At 35.0% G+C, this 14,370-nt stretch overlaps 3 protein-coding genes across 3 annotated transcripts; 1 reads left to right on the top strand and 2 right to left on the bottom strand.

Annotated features, from left to right (window-relative positions):
• Positions 1–1,526: 1,526 nt before the first annotated feature.
• LOC18590712 (heat shock cognate 70 kDa protein 2-like) lies at positions 1,527–3,951 on the top strand. Its single transcript, XM_018127010.2, has 2 exons — positions 1,527–1,740; positions 2,143–3,951. The coding sequence occupies exons 1-2, from the start codon at positions 1,527–1,529 to the stop codon at positions 3,873–3,875; spliced, it is 1,947 nt and encodes a 648-aa protein (XP_017982499.2). The 3' UTR covers positions 3,876–3,951.
• Positions 3,952–4,615: 664 nt separating this feature from the next.
• LOC18590713 (uncharacterized) lies at positions 4,616–6,678 on the bottom strand. The gene is made up of 3 exons (XM_007016391.3): positions 6,525–6,678; positions 5,161–5,346; positions 4,616–4,905 (listed from the first exon to the last, which is right to left on the bottom strand). Exons 2-3 carry the CDS (start codon positions 5,329–5,331, stop codon positions 4,834–4,836), a joined length of 243 nt encoding a protein of 80 aa, XP_007016453.2. The 5' UTR covers positions 5,332–5,346; positions 6,525–6,678; the 3' UTR covers positions 4,616–4,833.
• A 5,227-nt stretch (positions 6,679–11,905) lies between these two features.
• LOC18590715 (uncharacterized) lies at positions 11,906–14,062 on the bottom strand. The gene has a single exon (XM_088809941.1). It carries the CDS (start codon positions 13,379–13,381, stop codon positions 12,446–12,448), a length of 936 nt encoding a protein of 311 aa, XP_088666067.1. The 5' UTR covers positions 13,382–14,062; the 3' UTR covers positions 11,906–12,445.
• Positions 14,063–14,370: the final 308 nt, after the last annotated feature.

Raw genomic sequence — 14,370 nt, forward strand, 5'->3', positions numbered from 1 at the left:
TGATGAGTGGCTCAGGGCTATGAAGCAGCCATTTTTGCGTAAATTTAGCCCAAAACTAGCCCATAAAGCCCAAAACTTGTTGAATCATACATTTTATCGGCTGAAATTGAGTATGGAATTCAAACTCCATTCTGCTCCGAAAAGAAAAGGGGGGAATAGAGGAAGGATGCTTTTCCCCACACCCAACAGGAAAAGATAAAGAAGTCTCAGCTTTTTGCTTTGTGCTTTTAACATTAATGTTATCAATTACAATAGTGTACTAGATGAGGGCTAGCACTTTGTTTTCCCTCTTTACTTTTTGAGAAGAATAGTCTCTTCTTCTTGGTTTTTTTTAACAAAAAATGAATTTTTTTTTCTTATTTAATCTCTAGATATACAACCAGCTAAATTTTTAGAAACCAAACCTTTTATTGAAATTTGTTAACAATTTAGAAAAAGAACCACTTTTCTTATTTTTCCTTGATTTAAACATGAAATAATTTTTTGAAAAATTAAATAGTCAACTATAAAATTAGCCCAAACCTTTTTTTTCATCAATATTTCCAATAATTTATTTTAAATAATACTAGTACTCATTACAATTTGGGGGTATAGAGTTGCATACAAAACCCAAACTAATCATGCAAATTAAGCTTCTAATTAAGATGGTATTACATTTTTCTACAAAATTTTTATAAAACTAAAGTAAATAATATATTTGAAAGTTTTAGAGGCTTAAATAGTAAAAAATTCCTTAAACTATGGTTTTTTTTTCAACTAAATATCTCATCTTTTATTGTACCCAAACGAAATTTTAAATATTGATTTGTATCCAAAAAAGCTTTAAACCTTAACAGAAAATTAATCGTTTTCAGATCTAACATCAAATGACATTTTATACTCATTTGACAAATAACTTGACTTGTTCATATGATCATGTGGCAATCGACATCATCAAATGATCAAATATATAAGTTGGCCAAGTTTATGCCACATGGATATAAAATATCAATTCATATTAGTTTTGATCGCAATTAATTTTTTATTTTAAGGGTTTTTTTTGTATAAATCAAAGTTTAAACTTTTGTTTAGATACAATAAAATATGAGAGACTTAATTGAAATTTGATAATTTTTCAAGAATTTATTTACTATTTAAGCCACTTTTATACTACTATAATTAATGATTTTCAAGTAGTAAAGTCTAAGGGAAGATTGGAACTACTTAAGAGGGCCCAGCCCAATTAGATTATAAACAAACACAAGCTTCCTCCAGTGGAAAAAATTCATCCCTGTCAAGCTTAAGAATACGAATACGAAAGTACCCCAAACAAGCCTTAACTTCCCGAGACCATGCATGCATAACAGAAACGAAACTTCGAACCAGTTTGAATAGGGAAAACCCATCTCCATCAAACACGGTCGCCACCTCAAAACAGTTACTCAACATACAGAGAACATTCTCGAAAACTCCAAACTACATTGACAGACTATCATATTTCTTCGTTTTCCTTTTTTGCTTTGAGTCTCTGCAGTAAGAGTTTTACGATGGCTGGCAAAGGTGAGGGATGGGCAATCGGGATCGATCTGGGGACTACTTACTCGTGCGTAGGCGTTTGGCAACATGATCGTGTGGAGATTATTGCTAATGATCAGGGGAACAGAACGACACCGTCTTACGTGGCTTTCACGGATAGTGAGCGTTTGATTGGCGATGCTGCTAAGAACCAGGTCGCCATGAATCCTACCAACACTGTCTTTGGTGAGGAGGTGTTCTCTTTTTTCTTTTAATCCCATGTTTCCAGTTTAATGTTGTTGTAAGATAACATAAAATGATTTGAATGTGTTCTGTATTCATTAATGTGTAATGTCACGTACATTACTTTTCATGCATGGATTTTTATGTTTACGTGTTTATGTACACGTGATTTAATGTTCTTCTGAAGTTAATATTATCATCTTATAATATTAAGATTGTCTCGGTGATATGATTTTTTTGAATTTTATTTTAACAAAATATTATTTTTCATGTGAAGGAATTGTACAAATTAATCTCCAAATCGAATATTTGATTGGGAGTAAATATGTTGTCAACTTTGTTGTTTGATAGTATGAAGTAATTATTAAGTTATAACATTAATTGTTTCTAATTATATAATACCAGATGCAAAGCGGTTGATTGGGAGGAGGTTTAACGACGCTTCCGTCCAAAGCGACATCAAGTTGTGGCCGTTCAAGGTTTCCCCCGGCGCCGGTGACAAGCCGATGATTACAGTCACTTACAAAGGTGAAGAGAAGCAATTTGCTGCGGAGGAAGTGTCCTCGATGGTCCTCATGAAGATGAAAGAGACAGCGGAGGCGTATCTGGGTTCAACAGTGAAGAATGGCGTTGTCACCGTCCCTGCATACTTCAATGACTCACAGCGTCAAGCCACGAAGGATGCTGGCGTCATAGCAGGGCTCAATGTCATGCGGATCATCAATGAACCGACCGCTGCTGCTATTGCTTACGGACTTGACAAGAAAGCTAGCAGCGTTGGTGAGAAAAATGTGCTCATCTTTGACCTCGGGGGTGGTACTTTCGATGTCTCTCTCCTTACCATCGAAGAGGGTATTTTCGAAGTGAAAGCCACGGCTGGAGATACACACCTTGGAGGGGAAGATTTTGATAACAGGATGGTGAACCATTTTGTGCAGGAGTTCAAGAGGAAGAACAAGAAGGACATTACAGGAAACCCAAGGGCGTTGAGGAGATTGAGAACTTCTTGCGAAAGAGCAAAGAGAACTCTATCTTCCACGGCTCAAACTACTATTGAGATTGATTCTCTGTATGAAGGTATTGATTTCTACTCTACGATTACTCGGGCTAGATTTGAGGAGCTCAACATGGATCTTTTCAGGAAGTGTATGGAGCCGGTTGAGAAATGCTTAAGGGATGCTAAGATGGATAAGAGTACTGTACATGATGTTGTTCTTGTTGGTGGATCTACTAGGATTCCCAAGGTACAACAGCTATTGCAGGATTTCTTTAATGGAAAGGAGCTCTGCAAGAGCATTAACCCTGATGAAGCCGTTGCCTACGGTGCTGCTGTACAAGCTGCCATTTTGAGTGGTGAGGGCAATGAGAAGGTTCAAGATTTGCTTCTTTTGGATGTCACCCCTCTCTCCCTTGGGCTGGAAACTGCCGGTGGAGTCATGACTGTTCTTATTCCAAGGAACACCACGATTCCTACCAAGAAGGAACAAGTTTTCTCCACTTACTCGGATAACCAACCTGGCGTGTTGATTCAGGTCTACGAGGGTGAGAGAACAAGAACAAGGGACAACAACTTGCTTGGTAAATTTGAGCTTTCCGGCATTCCACCAGCTCCTAGGGGCGTGCCTCAAATCACTGTTTGCTTTGACATTGATGCCAATGGCATTTTGAATGTCTCTGCTGAGGACAAAACCACAGGCCAAAAGAACAAGATTACAATCACCAATGACAAGGGCAGGCTGTCCAAGGAAGAGATTGAGAAGATGGTCCAAGAAGCAGAGAAGTATAAATCGGAGGATGAGGAGCACAAGAAGAAAGTGGAGGCTAAGAATGAATTGGAGAATTTTGCATATAACATGAGGAACACGGTCAGGGATGAGAAGATTGGTGCTAAGCTCAATCCAGCTGATAAGAAAAATATCGAGGATGCAGTTGAGCAAGCCATCAATTGGCTAGACAGCAATCAGATGGCTGAAGCTGATGAGTTCGAGGATAAGATGAAGGAGCTTGAAAGCATTTGCAACCCTATCATTGCCAAAATGTACCAAGGTGCTGCTGCTGAAGCGGGTGGTGGAACGGGCGATGATGCAGCTCCAGCTGGGGGAAGTGGAGCTGGCCCCAAGATTGAGGAGGTTGATTAAGAATGAAATATAAACAGGTCATATACAGCTGGATTCTAAGAAATCTTGATTCAGATCTTCAGGATAATAAAAATTTGGGGCCATATTTCGATTTTGTTTTTGGATTTTCTTTTTCTGAACTAGGTGGATTTAGAACTTAGATTACACTTTTAATTGATGTTCTCTTGAGATGAAAGTATTTGCTAACTGACCTTGCTAATGGAAAGGTTTTTGCTCTGTTTCCCTGTGTTTATATGAGGATTTCCTTGTTTTTAAGGTTGAGATAATTTTAGCCAATTTCTTTTCCAAGTCACAGCACCGCGCTGCTATTCAAGTGCATGGACATAAAGTAGACAGGGACACTCACAGCTGACGGTTAGATGTTCTTCATAAGAATATACAGAGGGGAAGTAGCTAATTTTATTAGTCACAAGCTGAATGCAATTCAAGTATTGGAAAAGTTCAAAGGCTGACAATAAGAAAACAGAGTAACATGAATTAATACTTCGCAAAAGAGCTGTTTCTGACCCTGTTCTCCTGTCATTTGTTCTATACAGATACGGTAGTTTAGCAAAATGAAAACAGAAAGGAACTTGATGGAGCTCGATGCAATCATTTCACACATATGCAAAGCAACTCGCCAAGGCTTTGTGCTACAAATCAAAGTGAGCTCCATGACAGGATTTTCTACTTGTATCCATCATGTAAAGAACTCTTTCTGATATAGATTATTTATTGGTACTCCTCGCAATGATGGAGAATTAATTTAAGCTACATAAAAATTTTATTTAAAATCAATTTTCCAAAACTTTCATCAGCAACCTCAAAACAATCCAATTAGGTAATGATACATCATTGTTCTCTATCTAGCTAACAACCAATACACTTCTTCCTCTGCTAAACCACCAGAAGTGATGAACTTGAAGAATGATACATAAATTTAACATTCTTCTTACAAAAAAAAAGAACAAAACTCACACTACTTCCTTCCCCTGTTAAGCCTCTGCAGGTGGTAATTGATGCTGCCCCAGGGCTTTCTGTTCCTGTTACTCTGCAAGTAAGTAAACAATATGTTTTTGTAAGTCATGATGAATAAATAGCATAGAGAAAAGTATTCAATGTAACAAGGTAAAGCTAAGTATAAGGACTTTTTTTTTCCTCGTTCTTCAAAACACATGAAGAAAGGATGAGGATAAGTACTCCAGAGTTGGGGGTCAAGATGGGGATGATGATGTAAAGTAATTGAGGAGTTCCGGATTGGGGCCATTATAGATGTAACTAAAAGTCTAAAACCAGAATTACATACCTGGGCATCCATACAGGCACTCAAAAGGTCCTTCTGCCGAACACATTTATCGTCATTATTCTTGTTAAGGGACAAGCAATTGAGAAAAGATATCATTTCTTTCATGCAAGGTTTTGAGAGGGTGCCAAATTTCTTTGGGTTTATATAAAGTCCACCAGCTTTCTTGCCCATTCTTTATGACTTAATCTACATGAACAGAACAAAAGAAATACAATGTTACATCCACTTCCTTTTAGTTCAACTCCAGGTCACACGAAACTGGTTGACAGTAAAGTCGCAAAAGCAGACATAAGACTGCTGAAACATACAATTCCTTAACAGTGAGATAAGCATGAGAGCAATAATTCACATGAACTACTTCAGATACTAATGACTTTAGCAATTAAATTCCTCCAGTTATCAGAATACTTGGCATGGTCCAGTGATAGTCCATATACAGATAAAATATGAGAGATTCACCAAGTCAACCTTGCCAAGCACAACAAGATCCTTTCAAACTGATGTTCTCAATCACACAACTTAATGCAGTTGGCTTTGGACAACGAAGAATAAATTCCTCTTCTGAAAATGTAACAGAATTCTGACTTGACTATAAAATTTAAACAAATGCAATCTTCTAATGCATGAAAGAGTATGTCTAGCTCTACCGAAATACTATCAACTGCTAACCTTCTGCTTACTAATTCCCCCACTACCCTCTTTTCAATCTCTTTAAAACATTGTCGATATACCCAACAACCGCATGAATACTTTCAGTGCTAAAATTCACACACATGCAACATTAACTCAAACCAAAATCTCAGTTTAGGGTGTTCATAAAGATCGCAGTAAACTGCAACGCGCAAAATGCTGTAGATTTGGCACTTCCTTTCACAATAAATACTGAAAATGCATATTACTGTTTCTAAATTCTTGTACATTATATTTTTTTTATTAAACTATTTACATTCACTAACCGTATAGTTAGAATTCAGAACTGATCAGCCAGCTCCAAAACAACCATGCAGTCTTAACCCAAAACTTTTAACTATATCGTAAGCTCGTATAACTGATAGAAAATCGTCAAAATGCTCAAAGATCACTAGTTTGCTCTCCTGATATCCCCAAAGAATAACTCTAAACAATCAATCAATCAATCAATTAACAAATGCATTCAATATTGCATGCGAACAAAAGGGAGCAAGAACAACAACTACCCATCTACCATCCGCCTTCGGAAAAGGAAATTTTCAAATAAACAACGATTAACTCAATCAGATAACTATCATCAAATTAATTTCTAAAGATGAACTTTCCTTTGAACCTTTAAATATAAACGAAAAATACAGAGAAATAATAAGGAGAAAATAAACACGGGGACCCACCGGATCGGCAACCTTCAATGGCAAAGAAGTTGAAGAGAAGAACGGACCGGTCGGCCTCTAGGGCTTTGGTTCTTTACCTTTTTCCTTTTTCTCCGCTGTTGTTCAATGAAAACTGGGTGGGTCGGATCCTGATGCAGCTCAAAGAAAATGAAGGTCTGGGCCATCTATTCGGGCTGTGTTCAGCGATATTTAGTTTTCATAAGCCCAGGTCTCAAAACAAGAACCACATGGGCCTGAAGTGGGCCGTTTTGACAAATAAAAATAAATAATTTAATATTAACACAATGTAAAATAAAAATATTACATTGCTACAATTGAATATTGTCATGATGATTTTAATAACCAATTGGAATATTTAGAAAATAATGTGTTAAAAATATTCTACATTATTCAAAAAATTTAAATAAATTATTATTTTATAATTATGTTCAATGAAATTCTTATATTTTTATTTTGGATCAAATTAACTTTTAACTCTAATAGGTGATAGTCAAAATACCGTTTCTCAATTTTTATATTAACGTGGTGCTGACGTAAATGATAAAAATGTCACATAATCATATCACAATATCACATTAGTATATTATATCATTATTTATTATGACATATCAACATATCACATCAAACATTACGTGATATAAAATGAAAACTAACATTTTGATTAATAAAAATTAATTAACCATGAATCATAATTACGTATTTAGTTCAAAATAAAAATATATTAATTAAAAGTAATCAAAAAATAAAAATCTGTTTGTTTTGACTAAAAATGTTTTCTAGAAACAATTTTCAACACTCAATGGTGTTTGGTAACTTAAAAACATTGTCACTTTATAAAAAATTTTACGGGTCAATGGAAAAAAGGCATGTTGACCTCGTAAATTGTCTTACGTCTTCAAGCAACGTAAAACAATTTTCTCTCAATTGAAAAAACAAAAGCTTTCTGCCCTAAGTCCCTTCTTTACCATTCTTTCCTTCACCCTCGATTTCTTCCATTGACGACGTGATTAGCAACTTTTTTCTTCTCTCAATAGCCAAGTATGTTCTACTCTCCTTCCTCCTTCAGTTCTGGAAATAAATCTCTCATTTCTTCACTCTTTTTCTTAGGTAATTTGCTTAAAATTTTTTGTTTTACTAAGTTGAGTTGTGCATTTATCTTGTTATGTTTGGTGCCTTCTTCTATTTATAAATAATCTATCAACAATAACCCTTTATCTGATTTCTACATTATTATTTTTTTGGTTAAAATTGGGGTTGATAGAAGTGATATGTTTGTGGCCTGGTGGTCGTCTTCACGGTTACTGCTCTGCTTTTTGCTGCCACGATACCTCTGTTTTTGTCTTTAATGGGTTGTTATTTTTTCTTGTCCCCTAATCTGTGGTGTAATTTCCAGCATCTCTGTTTTTCTTTTTCATTATGTTTCAACCATGTCTGTTGGCTTTTATTGTTGTTCCTTTGCTTAATAACTTTATAGATTCAAATTGAAATAAGATTGTTAGGCACAGTTTGCTATTGCGCGTGGTTCAGTTGGATGAGGTTTTACATTGCTAGTAAGTTTATGTAAGATGATTAATTATATTATTAGTAGGTTTTATTATTTTAGATAATATTTATAAGACGTTCGTTGGATATTTGTAGGATGTTTTTAGTTATATATGTAGTATGAATTTATAAGATGATTAATGATATGTTTTATTATTAATGTAGAATGTTTTTATCATGTAGGATTATTAATTTTGATTCATATATAAATTTTTATATATTTTATTATTATATCATATTTTTAATATTGAAAATTAAGTTTTAAATGTTATATACAATTATTGGATATTAATATTTTTAGACCTTTAAAGATGTTAGAGGGTTGGTATTTATATAATTTTTACAATTTTAGTGATGGAAAATATTTTTCAAATGATGATACAAATAACGAAAAATGTTTTCAACAAATTATTCAAATAACGAAAAAAATTCAAATTTTCTATTAAATATTTAACTAAAAAAAATTTTCTTTTTGTAACTTATTTTACAATGACGAAACAAACCTGAAACCTTTTTAAATATTATACCAAACTATGGTATCTTCCTTAAGAATGACTTCGACCAATCAAGCTTTCAAATGATAGAAAATATTTTATTCCCATTTAATTCTTTTCATAATTTTATGTTATTATTTTAAGATCCTAACTCGCATCCCCTCTTGTACATTTTCTTGTTCTCTCTCTATTCAAAGTTAAGACTCTCTAACCTGTCTTATCATTATATATTATGCTTAATAATTCAATTTATCTTTTCCTTTTTGAAGGGGTTTCTTCCCACCGTACGTGTGTGAAATTAGATCAATCAATGATAATGTCCGGTCTCAAAAAGATCATACATCATCTTATTCGCATTTGAGTGCCATGAACGTGACCATTTTGCCTTTGGATTTTTTCCTTTTTTTTTTTTTTTTGTTATCACCCTCGACCCCCATTCATTCATGATAATGATTTGTTTGTTTTCTTTTGCATTGAAACCCAACTTTATACTGTTTATTTTTCACAATTATTTGTGTAATGAACATTCAAATATCTGTACTACCTAAACTATGCTAGCAGGGATTACATCCATAGTATCAATCATCCATTAAACATATAATATTATAATTATTATCATAGTTATCGTAATTGTACTAATTATAGATTAAATCACTAAAATACAATATCATTAGTTTACGAAATTTTAGTATATACATATCTTTTTATTTTTCTTGTAAAATTCATAATTCAGAATTCAAAAGTTATTTTCTCGGCAATTTACTAATACTTCACTCTCTAATAGTGTAATATTAACTTTTATTGTTGTAAAATATGAATTATAAACAAATATGAGAATCAGCATCGCACTGGAATTGATTAATTTAAGTTAATCAACTAATTAACAAAAAATGGTATAAGATTTACTTGTTAATTGATTAGTATTAATAAATATACATCAATAATGAGATTGGAAAATTATTTTATGTAATTAATTATTCAATTTTCAAAAAAGGGAGAATGTGAGGCTGTGAGGTTAAGGAAAAGAAATTGGTTTCCTTTGGACCTGTGTACAATCACGTTGGATGTCAGTGTCGATGTGATGATGATGACAATGATGATGCCAACTCCAATCCTTCAAATCTATCTCAGACGGTAGAAAAACTATAAAAAAAATATATATATCAAGGGAAGAGTTACATTCCCCATGACATCAAGGAGCTATCTATCCTCGCAGTCCTCATCCCAAAAAGTACTTTCACCGGCAGAGTTTCACGAACTAGGAATCTCTTTTGAGAGTAAACAGTGATTCACCGTACAACTTTAAACCCCAGAAACTAATTAAAAAAACACAAGGATGAATCAGTTCAGAGAAAATCACGGACCGCCATTATTCAATCTCAATTATGTGTTTTTTCCCCGACGGGCATTCTGTTTTCATGATTGAATAAACCCAAGCATCGCCTTAGCTCTGTCAAAATAGATTCATTTTCGACATTTTCTTTGTGTTAAATAGTTTTTTTTAATTGAAATAAGAGAATTTAATTTTTTTATATTAAAAAATATATATTAATCAATAAATCAAACATTTAAATACTTTTTGTCAAACAATCTTGTTTCATCTCGTATTCAATATATATATTCAAAATATTTGTATATAATACATGATCGTAATTATTAATATTTATACAAAAATTTAATGTAAGTTTGAAAAGTTATTAAATTAGTCATGTCTAAATCCAAGTTATTATAACTGATATCAAAATTTATATCAATTTGATATGGACTTTTCATAAAAAATTTAAATAAATAAATTTATAATAGCTCATCTTGCATTGAATGTGAATATAATTATTAAAATTTAAATAAAAATCTAAATCAATTACTACTAAAAATTTTTAACATCATGTGATTGGATCAATAATAGCGAACCAAATTGTTACAAGGTTAAGCCCACGTTGTCTGCTTCTAAGAACCTTGTTAGCTTGCCTTTTGGCCTAAGCCATAGCCAAGAACAATAGCAATGCAAGCAAAAAACAAGGGAATAACAATTTATTTGATCCAGCCAGTTGCCGCAAAAGCTAGGCTGGTCCTACATTTGTACAACTCTCGAATCAACCGCTTAAAAGAGATAGTGATAAAACCCGAAAAGAAAAAAAAAAATGGTGCTGATGTTGTTGAAATGGGCAAAGCCAGATCATACATTTCAAATCCAGACAGCACGACCGCAAAGGAACCCATCCTGAAGAACCTAAAGAAAAGAACAAAGGGGCATTTCCCCAAAAACCTGTCTTCAACCAACAAGTCATCCAGGTTTTTAATGGAATGAAGCCAGCAAGAATTGACCTATACAAACTCTGGACCACTTTGCTAACATGTCTGGTCTCTCGAATGGAACGAACGCTGTTTGATCTCAACCTAATGTTTGAAATTCCTTCCATCTTTCCTATTCACCTGCCCCGACGCAACGGTACCTGTCTTTTCCTTTGAACCAATTCAAATATTCTGTACGTTGGAGCAGATTTTAGTATCACTTTTGAGCAGAGAAATCTGCCTTTTTCATTTTTATTTTTTATTTTTTAAGGATTCAAAATTTGAAAAACAAAGATGTTAGTAGCATCAAGTCTTGTAAAGAGAGGAATGGAGATGTCAAGGTGGGGGCAAACTTTCGGCCGAATCGCGTGATTACAATGACATTTCTTGTTGTTTAGGTAAAAGCTCCCAACTCGCTCTGCCTATCAACTTTGGCACTTTCTTTTGAAACTAGACCTCCTCCAAAAGGCAATGTTAAATGGCTCCTTTTGAAACTCTACCACCATGTTTTCCTTCTTCCTTTCGGCTTGGGAGGCGGCCTTAATAATAAACAGAAACTCGATCAAAGCTTAACAACAAATTACAAGAGCATGGTCTCTCTATTTTGCTCAATTTGAGACCATATCGATCCTAGTTATAAAGATGGTACATTCTTTTTCAACTTTTCGGTAAGTGCTATCTGTCAGCTTCACATTGTAGCCTTTAAACTGATAAACTGTTTGCTAAAACACCCTGTTTGGTCCAGGGTAAAACAAGGTTATCAACGAAATTTGAGTGCAATGATAATGGGAGCAGGGGGAAGAACTGATGGGAGGAGATGGGGAATCATAGATATTGCTTTGGCAACATCTGGTGGGAAAGCTTTAGTTTTATCATGCGTGTTTGCTACCTTTTGATTGACAAAAAGACAACAAAAGGCGAATTTTCTCCAACAACTGTTCAGGCAAGGAAAAGGGGGAAAGTTTCTGCATAACTTTCAACTGTTTGAATTGGGAAAAAGGAATTAGCTGTACAGCATATGGAGATTATTAGCGCGTAAACACGTCTTAACAATGGCTGGAACCTTTAATCATGCTCACTTCTATCATTGCTGATGTACAATACACTCTGTATCTTGTACCAGAACTGGAGATACAACCTAAGAAGGATAACAAGTACTAAAAGAAATGTAAAGAACAAAAAAGCAAAAGGAGTTTTAGCCCCTCAGACAATGAGAATTGGGAGCACATGAAAGAATGCTAGTTTAAAAGTGAGCTCAGAGGGGTCATGGAGGATGGGCAAAAACCAGATTACCCCACAAGGTCCCCCACTTTGAACTAACCAACATCCTAAACATCAATCTGTAGAGTTTGTCAGTTTGCCTTAACTCAAGATGCCATTGCCTAACAAAATGCTGCAGTTTGGTCATGGCTATCTTACCAAAACAAGACTTACCCTCCCCCAAAAAGATTCCCCCTTTACCCCCCCCAAAAAAAAAAGTTTTTTTTTCTCCTGAAAACAGTTTAAATTAATACACAGGTAACCATCTTGAGAAATTAATTGGTAGAGGAAAAGAATAAATTAAAATAAAAACGAAACTCATCTAACAGGAATCTAATGCACACTGTCTTTCTTGTCTAGTGGTCTGAATGCTGTAGGAGAAGAAGCCAATGGCAGTACCTGAGAAGAACTTGAAGGGTACTGTGGCAAATATTGGAGAGGTTCTCTGTTCTTACCAACAATGAATTTAAGGAAAGACCCCTCTGTCTCTTCTGTTACACTTGCTGTACTGTTAACAGCTTTGACTCCAGAATCTTGAAGAGAACCGCCATTTCTTTGTACCCTTTTCTCAGCTTCTAGCATCAATCTTCTTAACAGTTTCTCTTCCGCATCCCTTAAGAACTTGAATTTTGGAGGAGGTGAAGATCGTAGCTTATTTAGCTCTGCATCTGTCGATGATTCAAAGAGAGGATTGAATCCTTGGCGGTGATAAGAATCTAAGGGGTTCAAAGGAGGTGACTTCAAGGGCGGAGAAGCCAAAGGACTAATAAAAGGAGTGTCAACAGTTAGTATAAGGTCACTCAAGCTCCTTGTTCTCGATCCTTTTCTGCTCCTATCGCATCTCGACCTGCCATCTTCTGACTCCAAATCTTCCTTTGTTTCCTCCTTGATTGTGAAGAGAAATCTTGGTGGGCCTGCCAGATTGTGTAGTCTCATGAGCTCTGATTCCACACCCTCTTCGCCAAAACCCTTTAGCAGCAAATCCTTGCCTGAGCCAAGCTCTGGGTCCAACTCAACACCATTTGTATCTTGGTCTTTAACTAAATCTTGGTTGTTGGTGGTGGTGGTGGTTGCATGCAAAGCAGCAGATTTCTTCCAGCAGAAGAGATGAATAAGCTCCTTTGCATAATTGCTGTAATCATCTTCAACTTCTGAGCTAGCAATTCTCTTCTTCCACCAAAGCAAATAGTAGAGCTCAGCAACAAGAGCCAACAGAAGACAACCAAAAACCAAACTTAAACCAATGCCTAATCCACTGAAAGATGTCATCTTTGCTTGGAAATTCACATCTCCTGAAAATATCTAATCTTGGTTTTGCAAATTCCACAAGATTGAAGATTCTCTCTCAGCTCTGTACCAAATATAATAAGTTGGAAAACAATAAAAGAAAAATGAAAGGGCCTTTAAATCATGCCAGAACTTCCATGTGAGCTACACAAAACCAAACCAAAAGGCCCCATTTACTAAAGGAAACAACAATGGAATTTTGAAGCAGCTAAAGCAAAGATACTAGAACCCAAAACACCCCAGATGACCTTCACTTTTACTGCAATTCACTAGCTAAGATTCCTTGTGGTAAAGCATTAAGGGCCATATATATTTGCCTTAAACACACGCCACGAGGAATCTGAGGAAAGCGCTGAGGAAATTTCATTACACATAAAAACTTACCTTATACGTCCAAAATTTCTCAGCACAACGGAGCACCACAAAATAGTGCTAGACTAGGTAGCCAATGGAAACAAAAACCTTAGCCCGGAATAAAAAATGAAAGGAAAATCATTTTGTGGAAGCTGAAAACTGAAGACAGATTGAATTTGTTAAAGCTTAAAACAAAGAGTCGAGAGATAGAGAGAGAGAGAGAGATATGATTGGAGGGTATGGGCAAATCTTTGTACAATAGTGGGGAAGTGTGTGGAAATGGCAATGACTAGAGAGAGCAGCTCACATGGGGAGGTTTTATTATATAAGATGAAAAAGATTGGATAAAAAAACAAGAAAGAAAAATTTTGTAGTTTATTAAAATGAGTAGTGATTGCATCACCCTGCGCGGTAGCCTCCACCCACGGTAACCTTAACTGGATTCCAAGACACTGCCAAAAGAATACACCCGTCATCCATGAAAATCTAGCTGTGGGTTTTTGATGGAATGTGAACTAACGGTGATTATCATATTTGATTATCTGATCAAAAACCTTTTGTTCAAAGCCGTATTAGGAGAATTGCCCTGTAAAATGGTCTTTTCCATCAAAACTTTT

This window comes from Theobroma cacao, chromosome 9, assembly GCF_053813885.1.
Source record: "Theobroma cacao isolate CCN51 chromosome 9, ASM5381388v1, whole genome shotgun sequence".
In the NCBI taxonomy this organism is placed as follows: domain Eukaryota; kingdom Viridiplantae; phylum Streptophyta; class Magnoliopsida; order Malvales; family Malvaceae; genus Theobroma; species Theobroma cacao.